The sequence below is a fragment of the Mustela erminea genome, chromosome 2, assembly GCF_009829155.1.
Source record: "Mustela erminea isolate mMusErm1 chromosome 2, mMusErm1.Pri, whole genome shotgun sequence".
Lineage (NCBI taxonomy): Eukaryota > Metazoa > Chordata > Mammalia > Carnivora > Mustelidae > Mustela > Mustela erminea.
In genome coordinates, this window is record NC_045615.1 from 104131096 (window position 1) to 104151310 (window position 20215).

The following is a 20215-nucleotide window of genomic DNA, read 5'->3' on the forward strand; positions in this document are numbered from 1 at the left end:
CTTCTCTGTTCACTCCGCAGCCCCCTCTGGTCGTCCACACCCAATGTAAACCCCCCTTGAGGCTTCCACCGCCTTGATTCCCACTTCCCCCCAAATAACCAAAGGCAACAACTTATTAGACTAGATCTATAGGATGGAGGATGACAACTCCTCTCAGCTAACAAATGAGAACAGCAAAATGCTGAATTTAAGCAACTCACATCTTTATGTTTTCCTCAGGATCTGCCAAAACTCAAGTCCATTTCTTCTTTTCCCTTTTTGACTCCTTGGAATGAAATGAGGGAACCCCCTCCCCACCCCCACCCTGAACATCCTCATCCTCTTTCCTCCCAGGTATGCGTGCCAGATGAGAGGATGTTTGGACAGACAATGGCACAGTGCAGCTACCCACATGGTCCAGCAGGCTCATCAACCACTTGGGAGCTCTCCCACTCCAGGCCCCTCCCGGCTGAGAGGCAGGTGCAGTGGCCACATACCATCTCTGACCAGGCTACAGACCGTGAGATGAAAATTGTTACTGCTGCCCAAACCAGCACCTCTTGTGACTTCAAGGTAGATCAAATGAAAAAAGGGTCCTGGTGTCATTTCAGAGTATGCATGGCTAGCCAGCAGTGCATTAAGTTCAAAATATACCCCCTGGAACTCAAGGGACCTGTGCTGTACAGAAGGACACCTTTCCATGTTTCAGAGACCTATCCCACAAGATAGACTATGTCAGGAATAGCCCCCTGAACACTGAAATGAAAGGACAGAGAACATTTTACAATTGCTTTATTTAACAAAATTTACGCCAACTTCTATATCTATATACAAACGTGTTTCAAAACCAGAGCAGCAGACACACAAACTGTTCACACAGGACTTACAATAATGCTTAAAACGTGTCAATGTTATGTTTTCTGCTCATATTGACATTTACAGATTCAAAAATTATTCCAAAGGCCAAGCAACGCCACATCTTTGTTTCCAGGGATGGTTTATACCTAGTAGGTCATGAAGAAAGAGGGATGGAGCTTTTGAGGGTTAATATACTGTGTTCAGTTTAGTTTAACAAACAGCATTTGGCCCACAGTAGGGCTCACAAAATGTTTTGGGGAGGGGATAAAAATTTGGGTAAAATATTATCTATGAGACTATGAGTTGTTTTTATTTTTTTAAATTTTCACTCTGTCTTAACTATAACAAGATCATCTCACTTCTGGCCCCCAAAAGTAAGAAACTCTAAGAAATAAGTGTAAAATTTTATTAGTAAATACTATTAATAAAATTTAGCGAGTACAGGTCCTTCAAACTCAAGGTAGGAATATGTAAATACTCAACATGGTTCTACTCCTACCTTGTTCAATTTTGTTAGAAATGTTTCCTGACATTTACCTACATGTTAACAAGCTATTTCCTAAAGTTCTTCATATAGGGAGGACAGACATGTTTTGTTTTCTCATTTTTTATGACTTTCAGGAGCCTTCAGGATTCCTCAAAAAAGTGTTGTAGCTCTGGAAATCTCAAAAAAAAAAAAACTTTGCTACGTAGTCTACTCATAAAATTTAGCTCCATACAAGTACATAAGCTGAGTTTTAGGTAATACTTGAAAAACGGTTGATGCTGCAAAGTATAAATATTTCATGTTGACACTTAACACTCTGACTTGATTCATGGTCACTTTTCTTGAAAGGTCAGGCTCTTGCCTCTCAAGAAAGATGCTACGAAGCAGTGAGGTATAGAAGGAGAAAAAATAAAAAATAAAAAAAATCACAGCCTTTTCTTCTCAGTATGTTAGGAGCCTTCCATTCTGCCGGCAGGGCACACATCTACACACGGCTCACATTGCAGTGTTCTCCTCTATGTGGTTACGTGGTACGTGGGATCCAGTTCCTGGAAAGCACCAACTAGAAATGCGCGGGGATGAAATACTGCAACAGAATGATCCTCAGGGGTTTCTACTCCTGTTTGTTCATAGAAACCAGACTCATCACTTACTTGTGCTTTCATTTTCTTAAAAATGAGATCACACCATTATAAAAATGTGCTTCCAAAATAATTTCTAGAATATAAAATGTCTTCTGTTTTTCCAGCCCACATAATTTCATTATAAAATAGGAAATCAGAAAATTAGCTACTGCAGTTTTCATATGGTAAAAAATATTTATATGTGTACACACATGCATATATACACATCTAAAAAACCCAACTTTTAAATTTCAATAAAAATTAACCAATTAGCCAACTTAATGATCATGCATTCAATCAGACATAAGAAATGTTGATTATCTGTAATGAGAACCAACTGCAAAGAATTACAATTCCACCTATCAGAAGATAGTCTAAGACTTTCACGGGTGTAAAAACAAAACAAAACAAAACAAAACAAACACAGAAAGTTCCAACTAACCAGCACAACGGCAATCTCACTCAAGTTTTTTCCAGTTATAACGGCCCCCGGTTCCATTCACTGCACTAACGAATTCCCTAAGGATGGAGCAGTCTTAAAGGGAGGAGGAAAACAGAGCTGGAGCCACCCTGTGGCCGTCCGGGTGCGTGGGTGTGTTCTGTGTGATGGTTGTTGCCTGGTGGAGTGGGCGAGTGAGGACGAGATCCAGCCCGAGCTCCTTCTGCCAGGCCACCAATGTGCCCACGAGATGGTAAAGGTGTGGAAGGAGTTTTTCCTAACGCACACAACGTGTCCTGTGGACCAGCCGTGGTGCTGGTGTCTATTGGTGGAGAGGGAAGCAGGTGTTCTGGAGAGTTACTACCTAGGAAAGGTGAGCGATTGGGAGAACAGACTGTGGAAAAGAGAAGTTAGAAGCGGACTGTGACTATCAGTGAAAAGCAGGAATAGTGTTTCTGTAACCTCAACGAAGATGGTGGGATGTTTCTATTTTGTTTATTTTCATGAGGGAAAGCCTTAAGGGTCCTCAAAGGCACAAAAGGAAGGGGACAGGAGGTGAATAGGGAAGTGTCTCACTCCACAGGAGAGCCTGTTCAGAAAACTGGCAGAGGAAGAGCGGGCTCTGAGCTGAGGGCGGAGAGAGGAGCAGTGTCTGAGATCCTAAGTGGTGGAGAAAGTGCACGAAGCCTTCGCCCTGGTCTGAGAGTTCTCAAAGGAAACCAGTGATCACTATAAAGTCATAACTCTCTTCACAGTCCTACCTTGAACTGTCTTCCCCAGTTTTACCTATGTCATAAGAAGCCTGTTCATTCACATTTTAAACTAGTTACTTTACGTTTGTGAGGGTGGTAAGGGCACACAGGAGCCTTAATTTTGGATATTTTATCTCTGTGGCCATTCTTTTTCTTCTCCTTCCTTTTTTTAAAGGCACAATCCCTCCCAAGCTGTCATAAATCAGGACATTTAAAAAGAAAGCAAAGCTTTGAAAATGTTTCTTTCCTCCCCGAATATCTACTGCTGAAGTAATAAATTCAGGCAAACCCTTGGCATCATTCTTTCAAGTGGCCAAGCAAAGCTAATGCTCTGTGCTAGAGACAACACTTCTGAGTACTGCCCAGTGGGTGAGGAATTTCAAGGAAGAGCCATTTTCTATAACCCAATTTAAGATAACAAAGTGGAAAGTATGATTTCCATTATGTATCAAATATTCAGCACAAGTTAGTGCAGAGAAAAATGGATGTGTACACCAAGATACGGGTTTCATTCCTCAGTAGTACTTTGAATAAAGAACATAGTTTAGAACACCCTAAACATGCCCCCCTGAACAGATCACCAGATTTGTTTCTACTCAGAAAAAAGGGGTGCTAAACAAAGACATCTTGGATCTCAACTGGAAATCTGGAAGTTTCACTTCTTTCCAGAAAAACACATGTACATAGATCTGTGCATACGACTCCGGGGGCTACAGACACCTGCCAAGGTCCGGTCAGTCATCTCAGGTTAAGACTCCTGGCTGTCAACATTCTCACAAGGTTTCTGAAGAATGAATGATCCTCCCATTCCTACAATCTGCATTTCTCCCATTGAGCCAGGAAGGAAGGGGAAAAACAAACTAGAATAAACTAAAAGTAAAAAAAAAATTTGCTTCCAAGACCATTTTTTACTTATTTGCCCTTGGAAGAAAGAACATCCCAATCTCTAGTTGCCTCTATCAAATGCCGCTGGCCGTGACTCATCCACTCTTCCTGGTCTTCATAAAGCCGCCCACAAAACCAGCACTTAAATATACACTGCGATGAGTCATCAGGCAAGGAATCCACCACCTGGTAGTTGTTTTTATGCACCTTCTTAAGTTTCATTTTCAACATCATTTGCCTTTTTATCTGATTGGCCTCCTCTGCGTTCTGGTATGTCAGGCGAACATGATGCCGTCTGATGCCTAACTGACACCTCGTCCTCTCTGATAGGACGACTTTGAGGACATTGCCTTTGTACTTATTGATTACCTTCATCACGTTGGTGACTTCTGGAGAATCAACATCAGGATGGTTTAACACGATGACAGGCTGATTCCGACGGGGGCATTTAATCAACTGGTCTGGCTTAGCGGCAATCAGTCGAAGCTGTCTTGCGACCTGAAAAATTGAAGGATCCTTGAGATAGCGGCTGGGATCAGCCTGGATTTTGCTTTTCTTCTTGGATGAATTCACTTGTTTGGTTTTGTTTTTACTTATAGGAAGACTTCTGGAAAGCAGTTTGCCTTGCTTACTCAGTTCACTGCTTCCTTGCTGACCGTGCAGGGGGCCAGTTTTTTTAGGCATGGTGCTACAAAAAGCACTCTCTTTTCTTGGTTTTGGCCGAAGAGGTATATCAAGATTTTGGGACATATCTATGGGCCCACTTTCACTTGTCAAAGATGGTAAGTCTGAGTCTGTCTGTCTCACTGGGCAGAACGGAATGGGTTTTATTAACTGGGTCTCACGGCAAGGTATGCTGACCGGTGCTTCACACGTTGCCTCTATAATGTGGGTGTCCTCAGAAGAATTAAGAACCCTCAACACAGCCCCTTTGGGGATCAATACTGGAGTAGTAACATGGGCCTTCCTAGTCACTCTGCTTTCAGTTTTCCCACTGCTGCCTTCTATAAACTGTGGATATATTTGCTGAGGAGTGAGTGGCCCATTGATACCACCGTCTTCCTGAGGTTTCGGGAGTGTGCCTGTGGAATAGCCAGTGCCTGCAAATGACACGTTAATTTCGTGAATACCTTCGGGAGCAGCTTGTGAAGTTCCCTTCGATGCCTGCCCTACAGAACGGCGATGTGCGTTATTTGCAGACAAAGATGATGGCTTGCCACAGGATTCAATCAACTGAGCTATCTTTCTGCGCAAGAGTTCAATTGACTTTATTTTGGACGTTGAACTATTCCACTTAACGCCCTCAGGGACGTTTTCAGACCCAGAGCTCAGAGAAAATACTGACGAGATGACTGGACCATCAAAAGAGTCCTTAGTCCTTTCAGGATTCTTTAATTCTAAAGGCTCCTCCACGGGCGGCTGAGACCTGATTCTATCCTCTCCTGGTATATTCACGTGTAAATATTCGCTTTTATGTTGGGAAGAAATCTGGCCTGTGTTTGAAACTGCCTTGTGTTCCTCGGTCTGCTTGTCTTTCAACTTCCTATGAGAGGGAACCATTTTTATAGGAATACTGATCTCATGTCTAGATTCCAAGTTACTTGTACTTACAGGCAACAAACCCTTTTCTCCAGAGAAGGACATGGTTGCAGGTGACGCAGCCAAGGGATAGAACTGCTGTGAGTCACTAAGTGAGTTCCTTCCATCTTCAGCAAAAGAAACAGCAGCTTTATATGGAAAAGGGTTTGATGCAGCTCTGAAACTGTGGAAAACACTGTTTTTTACTACAGATGCTGGAGAATGACCTCTTAAAGAGAAAGAAGGAAGAACTGGTCTATGTGGATAGATACTACTTTTTTTCTGGAAGTCCTCAACTGTATCTGGGTAGAGAAGGGATTCTCGATTGTGCACACTAGAATTTGACATGAAAAAATCATAAGACCTGACCCACTTCACATTTTTAAGTTGTTTCTGAACTGACGATTGAAGATGATCAGTGCCTGCCAGTTTTCCAACATTCCCTTCAATCACTAGTGACTTTGTTTGGCTTGCAGAAACCACTTTTTCTGGTTCAGCTGAACCCTTCTCTTTAATCATATGCTCAGAATTACCCCCTTCACCACCACCAGCTTCTGGGCGGTTACTTTCTTCCAGAGGAAACAGTTTCAGGACAAGCTGCTGGGTCCCATTGACGACCTTCACATCGATCAGCTGGGCCAAGCAGTTGGCAGGGACCACAAGTTCTGCTGGTGCAACCACTGTCAACGGCATTCCTGGCTGGACAGGCTCTTTCGCTGGGGACAACACTTCCACCTCCACGCTTTTGTTCTCAAACAGACGGCCTTCATTTGGCTCCATCAGGGTCACTTTATTTGGAATACACACTACATCCTTTTGGTATTCCTTTGATTCCGGCAACAACATGATATTGTGCATTTTGTCTTTATTTGTATGGAGGGAGAACCTTGAGAGTTGATCTGATAACTTATTTTGAAATGCAGTCCTTGGGTGGGGAGCTTTCAGGAGCTCTGAGTTTTGTTTTGATGCGCTGATTCTTTTTGGCTCCAGCTTGGCAGCAGTTCTAGGCGGCCGCCGTCCCCCTGCCCTCTCATGGACTCTGCGCCTGTGTTTGACAATGTAGTCATTCCGAATAGCACCATAGTCGCAGTACTCACATTGATAAGGGAATATGCCTGTGTGTTTCACCAGGTGCCTCTGGAACTCCCCTTTTGTGTAGGATATGTAGCTGCAGTGAGAACAGATGAATTTAATCTCTTCATGTTGGAGCGTGTGCTTTTTGTACTGAAGAGGGTCCTTTGTGGAAAATCGACATTTATCGCAATAGTATTTGCCTGGCTTAAAGTTCCTTACCTTAAATTTGTTATTGATGGAACTGGCGATGGCTTCAGCTTTATTTCCTACAGGAGTAGCACTGGGATTACTATTCACAAAATGGAAATGCGAAGTGGCCACACCGAGGTTGCATCTGAAGCAAACATATTTGTCTTCCTTCTGGCTTGGCCCAGTACCCTTTTTCAAATCTTGAAGTGGGATTTTGTCAACACTCTTGCACTTCATACACGTAGCGATGGTCATCATGGCAGCCTCTGCCTCTGAGCCTTGACACAAGAGAGCTTGCGCTTCTTGTCTATCTGGTCTAGTGGCTCTATTGGCATTCGGTTGTTTGGGGGACATGGTCAAGGAATTATGTCCATCATTCACTTGAGTGGTATATAACTGCTGTCCAATATCCTTCATCTTCTTTATTTGCATTTCCAAAAAGAGAAAACCAGAAAATTCAGGAAGACTTCACATGATAAAACCCTTAGGGGCCATCCTTCATTTAACTTCGTGACTGGCGGAGAAGCAGTGACTTCCTGGGGGGCGTCATCAGTTATCCTTGTTTATAAACCGCCAGAGTCAGTGTATGATCCCCAAATAGGATTGTTCTCAATTCTCTGATAGTCCAGGCAACACTAAAGGGGGGAAAAAAAGACATCATAAAGCACAGTTAATACATGAACTTAAGGTTTAGTTAAGCTATTTCCACACGTATCCTCTATTTCAATGACCTTTGATTTTTACGCTAAATCTTGACATATTTTCTTAAACAAATATTGACATTAAAACCTAATACAACAGAAATGGCAAATAAGAAGCCTATGGAAGACAATTTTAAATTCAGCCCCCTAAAACTCATCCCTTTAGACCAACCATAACAGGCTGGCAGCAAGGAAACCACGGCTGGCAGCAAGGAAACCACAGCTGTCGTTCAGAAGAGCCCCGATACGTGACAGTTATTTTTAGGGGTCATGGACAGCATCTCAGCAATTTCACATGTATAATTTCATATTAGCCTGAATAAAGCTTTGTGCAGGAGGGTGCTACTTCAACTTTAAACAAACAAATTATCCAGTGGTGGAGAGAGCCAGGGCTTCGGCTCCGGTGTTCATTTGCTTCTATATGAAAGCTAACTGGCAGCTTGGATTCCCAGTTCTCTCATTTGCTCCATTTGCTTTCACAAATATAAGAAATCAATAATACACCGGCAATGTTGGGTAGACAGACACTGATTCCATCAACATCTTACTGAGCGTCTATTACAAGCCAGCAGTGAGCAAAACCCAGGATCAGTCCGTACATCAGGAGGGTCTAGAGAGGGGAAACAGGCAACATAGTTATTTCTTAGGTAGTGATGAGTAATTGATAAAAATACAGTCATAAAGCCAGGCCAGGGCCAGGGAGTAAGTAGGTGATGAGGCTGCAGGGCTGGCACGGGATGGTGTGGAGAGTCAGGAGAGCCTCCCGTTAGGCTGACCTCTGAGCAGAGACCTCGGGTGGCCAGGGAGCAAGGACTGGGCTGTCTGGGAGAAGGGAGTTTCCGGCAGAGAGAAGGCAAAGGTCTGTGGGATGTGGGCCTGGACCACCCGAGGAACGGCAAGGAAGTGGAGAACAGAGGGTACTGAGTGAGGAGAGGAAGGAGAGGAGGGAAGAGGAGGAAGAGTCCACATGGTCAGAGGGCGTAGGGGTGCTGATCAAGGAAAGCTCTAGCACAGAGTCATAAGGATGTGGCTTTTCCTGTCCCTGAGACAGGTAACAGGGGAGACTGGAACAGTGACTTGGCCTGCTGTGATCTGCAACCCCACAAAGCCCCCAGCTGCTGCATGGACAAGTATCTGTGAGGGTGGAATGACAGTATGGGGGGCTGAGGTGAGAGGTGGTGGCTGCCTGGGCAGTGGTGGCAGAGACGCAAATGTCCCTACAGCAATGCCACAACAGGTGTAATGCTGACGATGACTTCTATAAAAAGTTACCTTTAAGTACACATGCTTTTTTCCAGAACATACAAGAACCTGGAGCCAAACAAAAACATTCTATTTGGGGATCTGCTAAAAAGCCTTTATTTTATGACCTTCTAAAATCCACTGAAGTCTTCTGAGACTCAATTTTTTTTATCTGGCAAAGAGAATGAAGGACACTTATCCAACCTCTCCCACAGTGCTGCCACAATGAGTAAAACGCTCGAGAGTGTAAGAGAACACTTCTGAAGTTTCAAAGTGCTTCTCTAAGTGTCGAGAGGCATACAGAGATACCCAGTGAGTGTCTGTTCAATGATGAGCAGCAATATGAGGGGGGAGTAGAAGCTTTGTTCTGGCACAGTGCTCACAGGTCCAGAGCCATGCAAACTTAAGTCTGAAAGGCCAACCTGTGGGAGCAGTAGGCCCTTCTGTTGGGTCAAGAGAAGTAATTATTGCATATTCAAATTCAGCATAAAGCCTGTCTTTAATTTTTTATTTTTTATAAACATATAATATATTTTTATCCCCAGGGGTACAGGTCTGTGAATTGCCAGGATTACACACTTCACAGCACTCCCCATAGCACATACCCTCCCCAATGTCCATAACCTCACCCCCCTTCTCCCAACCCCCCTCCCTCCAGCAACCCTCAGTTTGTTTTGTGAGATTAAGAGTCACTTATGGTAAAACCTGTCTTTAAAAGCATTTTTGGAAAGGACCACTTAAGAACATACCGTGTTTGACTACAGGGCTTATTTTCTTTGACACTGTTGTCCTTCCCTGTTTTGCTTTTGCAAAAGAGAGCTGCTTCCTTTCAAAGGCAATTCCCAGTATGCAGCAGAACCCTGGTGGCATCTAGGACTCAATCAGACTTGCTGCACTATGAATGTGTATGTAATACTTAGACAGCAAGTGGACAGAGGCCCATGGGGTCACAAGGTGCTCCCTCTGCCTTTAGTGTTTGAACACATACCTATGGAAGAGGACTGTGAAGAGGGCAAGACGTGCAAATGCCTCCAGCTAGCAAACTGGTAATGGACAAAGACAAGGACTTCCATTTCCCACTGCACGCCTGGTATACACAACAGATGGAAGTTTTAGGAATCACTCGTAGAAGCTCCCATGCACTTCATTTTCCAGAGTTGTAAACTGGATTTAGAGAAGGGAGACCCCAGGGACAATACTAGTACGAGAACTTCTAGAAGCAGAACTACTGCTATTTCTCAAGTGAGTCACCCTTTCACACCTGCTTATTTACCTATATTCGTCTACATGATTTCCAAGCCCAGTCTCCCAGTGCTGACCCCTGAAATCACAGGATTCTACCATCTGAGAATACTGCTATTGTCAACGTGTTCACATAGGCATTTTCATCCCATTAAAATAGAACAAGAGGGGTGCCTGGGTGACTCAGTGGATTAAAGCCTCTACCTTCAGCTCGGGTCATGATCCCAGGGTCCTGGGATTGAGCCCCACTCTGCTCAGCAGGGAGCCTGCTTCCCCGCCTCTCTCTGCCTATTTGTGATCTCTGTCAAGTAAATAAATAAAATCTTAAAAACAAAACAAAACAAAACAAAAATGAAATAAGATCTGTGGCCAGAAGCTAAGAAAATCATGGTTCCAAGAATGCACAGGTGAAAAGGGACTCTAACATACTGGGTTATGTTAGGGACTGGTCCAGTGGCTCCCAAATGTGGAGGAGTCTCAGTGTCACAGGTGAGACAGACAATTCTGGACTTACCCCTATGCTAGTGAGTTGTGGTGAAAAGACAGTATTAGAAATCACTGGAAGAAACTGCCAGCAACATTTCAACCTTTAAGTCATCTTCACCAGTTGATCGGTGCAACTGATGGTCTTATATTGCCATAAACAAAACGGCTCCCATCTTTAGGCTGCTAATTTTATTGTCCCGTAGTTCTCATTGTTGAGAATTTGCCCTTAAATGAAAATGAAACCACTGTCCTTGTAACTTTCTTATATCCTGGTTCTGGGGCTACAAACATCCTCATCCCTCTTGATAGCACTATGATCAACCTGCACACCTTTTCTCTCATTTAGTCCTTGGTTCTCAATTCTGTTCTAAAGATCTGCATACCAGCTGATATCAAATCTACTATCTACTAGCCCTGTAATCCTACTATCTAGAGAGAGGGAGGGGACAAGAGGACAGGAGGAGGGGAGGGGAGGAAAGAAGTAACTCACTTGCCAGGCACAACCTGTTTGCCAACTACTTCAACATCTTACGTATTAATTCTAAGAAATTCTCAAGAATCTTCAGATGAGATTCCTCCATTTGAAGACTCACCCAAACCAGGATTCCAACTGTGCATTTTTAGTTTTCCAGCACTTTTCCCAGTCTCTGGGATTCTTCAAAATGTATAGAAAACAGTTTTGCCATTTCCTTTCCAAGTCCTCTTAAAACTTGTAGACATTATTCCTCCTAAAACCAAAAACTTGAAATCCCAGACAGACTGGATGGCAAGATCACTATTTGGCAAGAAGTGGAGTGCATCCTGATGGATGAACCAAGCCATCTACAGCATTGAAGGAGTGCAGTCCTCTCAGAAGTGTCTCCATAAAACTATCTTGCCAGTTATTCTGAGTTAAGAATCCTTAGGAGCAAGTGCCAGTAGGAAGCGTGAGGCTGTGATTAGCAAATATGTTTAATGGGAGGCAAGACATCTAAGCCACATTGGGATTACAGTCACCTGTTTCCAAGTGTCTTCCTGGTTTCTAAACCATTCTCAAGATAATGCAGTGTTTCTACACTGGCACTTCCTCAGCTCAGGTGACAAAGATGCCATGCTTGTGTCTAATTGTGGGGGGTAAAGATATGAGTGCACCCCATGACAGGTGTGAATGGATGCGGTGAATGGCAGGGAAGAACTAAGATGCCTTTGCGGCTGGTGCCACACATGAGCGCATCTGATGTCATTGCAGGTGCTCCCGAGTGACTGACTCGCGAGCCCTCTCCCTTTGTACAACTCATTCTGTCTGGCTCACATAGAGTCCAACCACCTGGGAAGCTGGGTCCTTTTGGCAAACCACTGCCCAGGGGGCTGATGACTGAAGCTTACATGAGATGATAAAAAGCTGTGCATGCCCGACACTGGGAGGTCGCTCAGTAAACTGCAGTTTCAGTGTTGACCTACCTTTCAAACTCATGTCTCTATCCCCAAACCTCTGCATCTGACCTCCTAGGACTAGAAACATATAAATATTTTTAAAGATAACTTAGGAGGGCTTTCAAAAGCACAGAAAATACTTAATATTATTAACCGTGGACACAAGAAATAAAATGTCCAATGACTACTAAGTTGTCTGTTTTTTTCACAGGACGCAATGAGCTTTTTAATGCAGAATTATCTACAGCATCAGCTAAAGATGACTGATAAACCCCAAAGAGAAGGGCATGGTTTGTCATAAATGTGCTTCCTCAATCTTGTCTCTTCCTAGGGAGAGGCCGTGCAGCATTCCCTGCTGCTGCCGCCTTTTCCTTTTGATTTTGAGCTCACCTGGCCTGGTTTCTTAAGTTTATTATACAGATGGATGGAGAAAAAGACTGTTTGTCAGACACCAGGTCAGTGACATTATAAAAACCTATTGAAAAGAAAAGCCTATAAAAACCAGGAGGGTTATACAAGTTCTCATTAAGATGGAAGCATCGCACTTCTAAATACTGGAAACTTCAAATGCCCAACAGAATTAGAAGAGAAGTAATGACACGATTTAAAGCTGCAGATTCCGGAATCATAGTACAGGGATTCAAATCCCAGTGCCATCCCTTTCTAGGTGTGTGACCTGGGGCCAACTGTCTGATTCCTGTTTACAGTCCCTATGTCACAGGCATGTCATGAAGATTATGTGACAATGTGATGTAAAGTGCTTAGGTCAGTTACACATCATAAACTCCTAAAAAAATAAAGAAATCATGCCAATCACATGAAGAGTCAAAGGGTCTAAAATACATGCTTCTTCACTGCCTAACAATTGCTTTTTCCCAAGTGTACACTGAATCTCACATCATGATTTTAATTACAGTTACTGGGTTGTATAGCCTAAAACACAATCTACCTCTGGAGCCAAGACCATCACCTAGCCTTAGAGGCAAAGTGGCTAATGTGAAACGATGCAAGAACCACATAAGGGAGTACTCACTACAACTTAGGTTTATGTATAAGCTAGTTACTGAATTCCCTGATCCTCTCCAAGCCCAGCTGAACTGTGAAATATCCCTGTAAGTGCAAGGACATTTATAAGCTATATGGTAATGTGAGAGGTGGCCAGCCAATTACATCACATACATGCCACCCGCATCCACACCTAGTTTTGGTTCCTGAGATGTCCACCAAACTAAGTAGTAGTAGTTGACTGTCCACATCACTTCTGGATGGAGAAGCAGAGTCAGGATGCTCTCTCCAGGAATCCTTCCATGGGACTTCTACCAAATCCACTGCCAGTGCAGGGACGGAGCTGCAGTACTATGGGCAAAGGGAAAGGGAATGGAGTTAGAAGGTTTGCAGTTCAAACTGTGATTCTGTCCCTGTGTCTTGGGGTCCTTAGACAAGTAATTCCCTCTGTGCTTTGTCAGGCAAGGAAACAGGCTTTAGGATCTTCAGATTTAAAAGGTAATTAGGGGGTGCCTGGGTGGCTCAGTGGTTTAAAGTCTCTGCCTTCGGCTCGGGTCATGATCCCAGGGTTCTGGGATCGAGCCCCACATCGGGCTCTCTGCTCAGCGGGGAGCCTGCTTCCTCCTCTCTCTCTGTCTGCCTCTCTGCCTACTTGTGATCTCTGTCTGTCAAATAAATAAATTTAAAAAAAAAAAAAAGGTAATTAGGAAAGCCAAACAAGAGATCATACACAAAGCACTCAGCCAGTAACAGAGAGGCTCAAAAATTTTTTTCTGTTCCTTTTGTCTACTTAGTTATAGCAAAGATTGGTCTAAGAAGTGTTTCCCAGCAAGCAAAATTTTAAAGCATTCTACCTCAAAGTGCCCAGCAGCGTGTAGACAGCAACACCTGATTGGGGCGGGGGAAGCAACATTAGGCCTGTAAAGTGCTACCACTGCCCAGATAAATGGTGTTTTCGAAGAAGCTGGTAGCTCACTCAGCAAGAACTCTTCCAGACCATTACAAAGAATCAAAACTGAACTGAAAGGGTACATAGTTCTAAAAGAAGAAAAACACCAAGTGTTACTTTCTTTTTGCCCAACTACCCTGCACTTTGAAATGACTGAAGTGCAAATTGATGGCCCCTGAATGACAAAAAACAAAAACAAAAACAAAAAAACTTCCAAATGTTGCTGACAAGGGTATAGCTTTTGGGATTCTAGATTTCCTTCTGAAACCAAATGTACCACTTGGGGAACAGAATGGGGCAAGAAGGATGGACAAGAAAGTCGCTGTACTGATTCCTCTACTTTCTAGGGGGAAAGTGTAAGAGTGGAAAAGACAATGACCTTGGGAGATCAAGATCAAGGTTTAAAAGCTAGGTTTTAGACTTAATAACTGTGTAAATCTGGATCTATTAACCTCCCCTGAGCCTGAATTTTCTCACTTGTAAAGTAGGAATGGTAATGCCTAATTTACACACTGATGTGAGGAAAAGGTATATGCAGACAGCAGGTAACCTTATGCTTAACAAACAGTACATGTTCTGTTAAGAAATAAGTCAACCTGTTATTGTAAGACTCCTCTGAATGTAGAGGAGTCCGGAAACTCCTGAGAAGCAGAAACTCTTAGCTTAACAAATCAGCCAGATGAGATCCTCGGGGCCTGGAGGCCAGGATCTCCTCCACAGCCCCATCTACAAAGGAGTTATTTGGAGACAGTGAAGTTACTTGGACACAGTGAAGCTCTTCAACTGAGACTATATCAGAAAACTAAGTTATTACATAGTATTTTTTTGTTTTTAACAATTTGAGACCTTTCAACAGAATGAATATGACCAATGGCAGAGTGTTAAAGTATCAAATTTACAGTTCTCTATGTGGAAAAGAAATGTTATGGGGAAATTATGCTCTTGTTAGCATTAAAAAAAAAATACATGGTAAAAAACAAACTAGTATTACAAGCAGCATTACAAAATTGTGTGTAACTGAACACATCTAGGGACTTAAGGTCTCTAATAGTGACAAAAATGAAGGACACATATATTTTTGTATCCACCCCCCACCCCTCCCCCCACCCCCGGTTTTGGCTTAAAGAAAAACCAAGTTTTGTAGATGAAATGGATTAAGGGTTTAATAAAAAGTATAATCAAATAAAGAAGTATCTCCCACCACAGCAGTGATTATTAACCTTGACTGCATTAGGGTGATCCACTTGTCATAATACCCCCAGGATGGTAAACTTATTTTTTGAAGGAGGTACCTGGTGGTCGCCCTACTGCACACTAGAATTACCTGGAGAGCTTTAAAAGTTATGAAGCCTAGGCCCCATTGTGTGTGGGGGAGGCCCTGGGAGTTTTAAAAGCTTTCCTGGTAAATCTAATACACAGCCAAGGTTAAGAACCACTACCTGACATTACAGGTGCACAGGAACTGTGTGGGGATGGCAAGAATATTACAAACGTCATTGTACAATCTCTTATATACCCATCCCAGCCAAGGGTGCTGGAAATGGGGGCAAGGCCACTGCCTTGGAAGGTAGTGGGATGACTGGACAAGGGGATGCTGGGTCCTACCCTTGCTTAGCCATTTGACCTTGGAAAATGTCATCACTGATACTCTGTAAAGTATGTAATGACAGTAACCACTTTGCAGATTCTTGGAAATGTAACTGTTTCTGGCATGGTACCGATGCCTGGCAGTATGTGCGTATAATGAGCACAAACCAAGACTATTTTACCCCTACACCTGCCATGGGTTGCTGTCTTTCAGGAGTGTAATGGGAGATAGAGAGCAGTAGTAAATGGGTGGTTTCAGTGAAGCAGTAAATGCTGTATCAGTGATCTGATCAGGACGCTCGTGGTGGCTGGCTGGCCTTGGCAATCCTGGAGCATCTTGACTGAAGTCAGGTGGATGGGGTGCCAGGTGCCTGCAGAGGCACATTCATACATTACCTCAATGTTCCTCAAAGTACACCTTCAATTATCTGCTGCTTCTAAGATAACAGAGCTGCAGAGGCTGTATGTCTTTTCCCAGGTCATGGAGTTGGTCAGCTGGTGTCTAATCAAAATTCTTTTGCTTTCTGCTAGCGGGCTGTGTGAGACTGTGAACTGAAGTCACAGCATCTGCTGTCACTCGGGTACCGTTCTTACTTCCTGCCTGGGGCTGTCGAGCTGCAGATGAGTCAAAGATGTGGCAAGTTCCAGGACTGTTCCTTCTTTCAGGCCTTGTCTTCTCAGGCACCAAGCCCCATCTAGCCTCACACCTGCAGGCCCTGGCACAGGTTTCTACACCAAGGATCCTGGAGGCTGCAAGCACTGTGCAAATACCGTGCAGCAGAAGCCAGGCATCTGGATGTAAGTCCTGGGTCTGTGCAGCCTTGGTTCCCCAGGAATTGTCTTCCAGAATATAAGGAGAATGAGCCCCCAAGACGCTTCTCCAGCAGAGATGTATGGCAAGGTAACACAGGAGCTTAAAATAGAAAGAAAAGGTTTCCTAGGACTCCGGTGACCTAATAAATCAGACTGCTCTTTTCCTGAAATGGGCTGAGGCACGCGGTTTACAACTTTTTCCAGGTGATTCTGCTACCTCGCCACGCCTATTCTATGGTGAGAACATCTGGATTACAGTCTCTGGACCGACCCCCCACCCCTTCATTCCAAGGATGGCTTCTGGAAATTGCAATTAGCTGGGCTGGCATATGTGAACAAAGAAAATGCAGGGGCCCAGGCAGCTTGAGAACAGTCAAGGCTGGGAGGCCTCACTCTGAGGACCTTGTTTACCCATCAACAGCACAGGGCTGGGCACAGGAGGCACTCAATACATATTGGTGGAGGGAATGAATGAATAAATGAGTGAATGAATGAAATGCCAGCCTTCATAGCAATGATCACAAAATGTTCTGTTTTTCCTCTTGTCCCAAAACTGGCCTGGATCTCTTTACTTAAAGGCAAATATACCAGGGCAGATCCTGGCATTGTTTTGTTTTGTTTTTGTTTTTTTTCCCACATGGCTATCACTGAATTTTTAAAAAAAAATATACATTCGTTTGACATAATGTCAGGAAGGAGGCTCAATGGAATAATACCCTCCTTTGTCTGTCTTCAAAATGCATCTATAATAAATGCTATCAGCAAAGCAAAACCGGATACATACAAAAGGGTTATCTTTCAAGGCTATATTGTATCTAGGTTAAGAAATAATTTTAAAAAGTGCATCCTTGGTGAAAAAGAACACCAATATTAGATGATTAAAACAAGCTAACGTTCTCCTGGCATTCTGAAGAGACTATATGACACTGATTTCTAAACAACTATTTGCTGGGATTCGAGAACCCTCCACCAGTATCTCCTATTGTGTACACACATGACCGAGGGGCTGAACTTTGCATCCCTGACTCAGAGAAAGATAAAGGTATACATTGTTATTCTTCCTCCTTTCCTCTAGGAAAGCAGGACAAGCTCCTGGAGACCACGGCTGTCTTAACCTTGGTGACTTCAGTTCTAAACTCAAGAGATATAATTTTTATTATATCTGTAACATATTAGAGTTCAGCTCTGTAGACTTTTAAATAAAGGACAAAGTGCTAAGTCACTTTTTAACTTGTTTAATGTTAGGCTAATTGTTCATTATCTCAGTTTTTAAAGTCAGCGTTATTTTAATGCGTTACATTTCCACAGAGGGACTTACGTGTTCCCTTTCTTTCTCTCCTTTGGTTTCCCTTTCCAGTGAAGAAATAGTCACTCCTTCGCACCCTGCCTGAAACTGCCCAACAACCCAAGATCGCAAGAGATTAAGGACAGCTGGGATGGGGAGGTTCCACAAAGGCTGCACCAGCGTCGGAGCAAGCCAAACCTCCACCATCCACGCTCCCCTGACTCCCCTCTCCGGCAGAAGATGCCCAGGTCCTCCGTGCACAAGCCCATCCCGGGGCACACGCCGCCCAACTCCCAAGGAAAGACAATGCCAGTCCGGTTTTCAAGTTTATTGTTGGCACTCTCACACAGAGGGCACACCGTCTCCAAGGCGAGTCCTCATCTAACAGCGTGGTGCTAGGAAGGGAGACGCGGGCGCAGGGGCTCACTGCGTGTTCTCCCGGGGCCGGTCGGGCCGTGACGGGGCTGCGGGGTCTCCTCCAACTACGGACGGAGAGTCCCACCACGTCAACGCTTACCTCCCAGGCCCGCAGGAGGCTTTAAAAATGGCCTCCTGACGACACTTCCTGCTCGGAGCGACCGGTAGAAATCCTCGCAGGAGATGCATCATTTGAAACGCTGGGGGCGGGCGGAGGAGGCCGGCTGCGCGGCTCCACACCCGCGGCTGCGCGGCTCCACACCCGCGGCCCCGCGGCCCGCACGCCGCCGCCGCGACTCGCGACCGACGCGCGGGGGGCGAGCCTGCGGGGTCGCGGCGGCACAAAGGCCCCGCATGCCGCCGCCACCGCGGCCCCGGGGTCTGGGAGGCCCCCGGCCCGGAGCCCCCTGCCCGTCCCCGGCCCGCCCCGGGGGCCTTCACGCTACGACGCGGCTAGCCGGTCGACCGCGCGACACGCGGAGACCGTGGCCCGCACGACCCGGCCCCGGACTGCCCGCCCCGTCCCGCCCCGGCGCGGCCTCCTCAGGCCGCCCCCCGCCCCGCGCGGCCCCCGCAGCCGCCTCCGCTCCCCGGCCCGCCCCGCCCGTCCCGTGCGCGAACCCGGGGCCCTCGCCCTCTGGCGCAGCCACTCACCCGGCCGGCGGGTCCCGGCTCCCGGCAAGGGGCGTCTACACCGCCGGCCGCAGGCCGCCACCGCCTCCGCCTCCGCCGCGCCCGCTGTAGGTCCCTACTCGGCGGGGCGGAGTCGGGCCGGCGCCGCGCGTGCGCAATACGACGCGGAGGCTCGGCTGCGGCGCGGGCGGCGCCGGTGGTCCCCAAGCCAGAGCCTGCCGGGGCCGGGTGTCCGAGCTCGCGGGAACGGGAGACGCGTCTCGATCCGAGTGCTGGGCTCCCAGGTCGACCCAGCTCGTCCACACCCACTGCGTGTGGCCTCTGCTTGGTTGCCCGCAAGCCCAGGAGCCTCCAGCAATGGGGAACCATTTCCTTCCGATGTCGCCGGGGAGGACTCTTCGCGAGCGCTCGCTGTGTGCCCGTGCTGGGTGTAAGTCGAGGGCGCCGTAGCTCCCTGCCCGCATGGAGCTTGAAGTCCGGCAGCGACTGAGGGAGGGCGAGAAAGAAAAGGAGCCCAGCTCTTCGACCTCCAAATTCTTCCTCTTTTGAAAGCAGCAATGAATGAATGATACGGCCTTGAGTCGGGTTCGAATCCCGAATCTCCCGAACTTGTTTGCATTCTAGCTTTGGGACCTTGGGCAAAGAAGCCCCCTAATCTGACCTCTCTGAGGTTGGGAGTTGCCCTTACTAAAGGCGGGGAAGACTGACCTGCCGCCCAGAGTCTTACCTATCACGTAAGGTGGTTGTTGAGGGCCAGGCGAGACAATGATTGTTGGGAGAGTCTGGAGATGGTGTGAGCTCATTTAATGCTAGTGTTTTTCCCTGCTACTTGGACTCCAATACCACTTTCCGGGAACCTCGCTGCACTCCAAGTACACGCGCACTTTTGGACCTTCCGGAAAGAAAGTGTGCCTAGAATAGACCCCTCTCTGAGGAAAGAAGGGGACGAGTCCCAATAATCAGTGACTCAGATGCGGCTCCCTACAAAATGCAAGTGCTCCCAAGGAACGGCGGACTGTGGCAGCGAGCAGCGGCAGCGGCACCGGCACCGGCACAGGCACAGGCACCGGCACCGGCAAGCATTGTTCCTCCAGGAATAACAGCTGAAAGTTTATTTCAAAGCTCCGGAAGGAGCACGGCTGGTTTCCAACACCTTCCTGTTGGAGGCCGGAGGTCAGGGTGCGTGGACATTGGCCAGAGGCAGGGAAGAGAGGCAGAGCTGGGGGCGGTTCTTCAACACGGAGAAGTGAAGTTCAGGAAGACAGTGTGAGGCACAGGGCCAGCAGCCAGGCAGAAATGCCCACCGCTGAATAGCAAAGTAGAATGCCAATCCCGAGACTGAACATCAGCCGCAAATTCTTGCCCCCGCTCTTGCTGCAAGACCTGACCTTCATTCCCCATAAGGGATCCTCCTGGTCCTATATCTCCTACCGCTCACGAACTCTAGGGGACATTTTCTCAGAAAAACCCATTTGTGCACAGAGTTCCGTCTCCCTCAGAGAGGGGTAGGCTTGGGAAGGACACTGAGAATCTAAAGAGCCTAGAAATCGCTTAGTGGCAGAAGCAGCTAAATCAGGA

At 46.0% G+C, this 20215-nt stretch overlaps 1 protein-coding gene across 5 annotated transcripts; it reads right to left on the reverse strand.

Moving 5' to 3' along the window:
• Positions 1-755: 755 nt before the first annotated feature.
• On the reverse strand, positions 756-18789 carry ZNF518B (zinc finger protein 518B). 5 transcript variants are annotated; one of them, XM_032333845.1, is made up of 4 exons: positions 18659-18783; positions 15886-16402; positions 13147-13304; positions 756-7499 (listed from the first exon to the last, which is right to left on the reverse strand). In XM_032333845.1, the coding sequence occupies exon 4, from the start codon at positions 7294-7296 to the stop codon at positions 4051-4053; it is 3246 nt and encodes a 1081-aa protein (XP_032189736.1). In that variant the 5' UTR covers positions 7297-7499; positions 13147-13304; positions 15886-16402; positions 18659-18783; the 3' UTR covers positions 756-4050. The 5 variants fall into 5 exon arrangements, with proteins under 5 accessions (XP_032189736.1, XP_032189738.1, XP_032189737.1 ...); XM_032333847.1 differs by lacking the exon at positions 15886-16402; XM_032333846.1 differs by lacking the exon at positions 13147-13304.
• Positions 18790-20215: the final 1426 nt, after the last annotated feature.

What these genes read in the sequence shown, in the direction of transcription:
- ZNF518B (XM_032333844.1), bottom strand. Translation starts at nt 7,296, where the DNA reads ATGCAAATAAAGAAGATGAAGGATATTGGACAGCAGTTATATACCACT.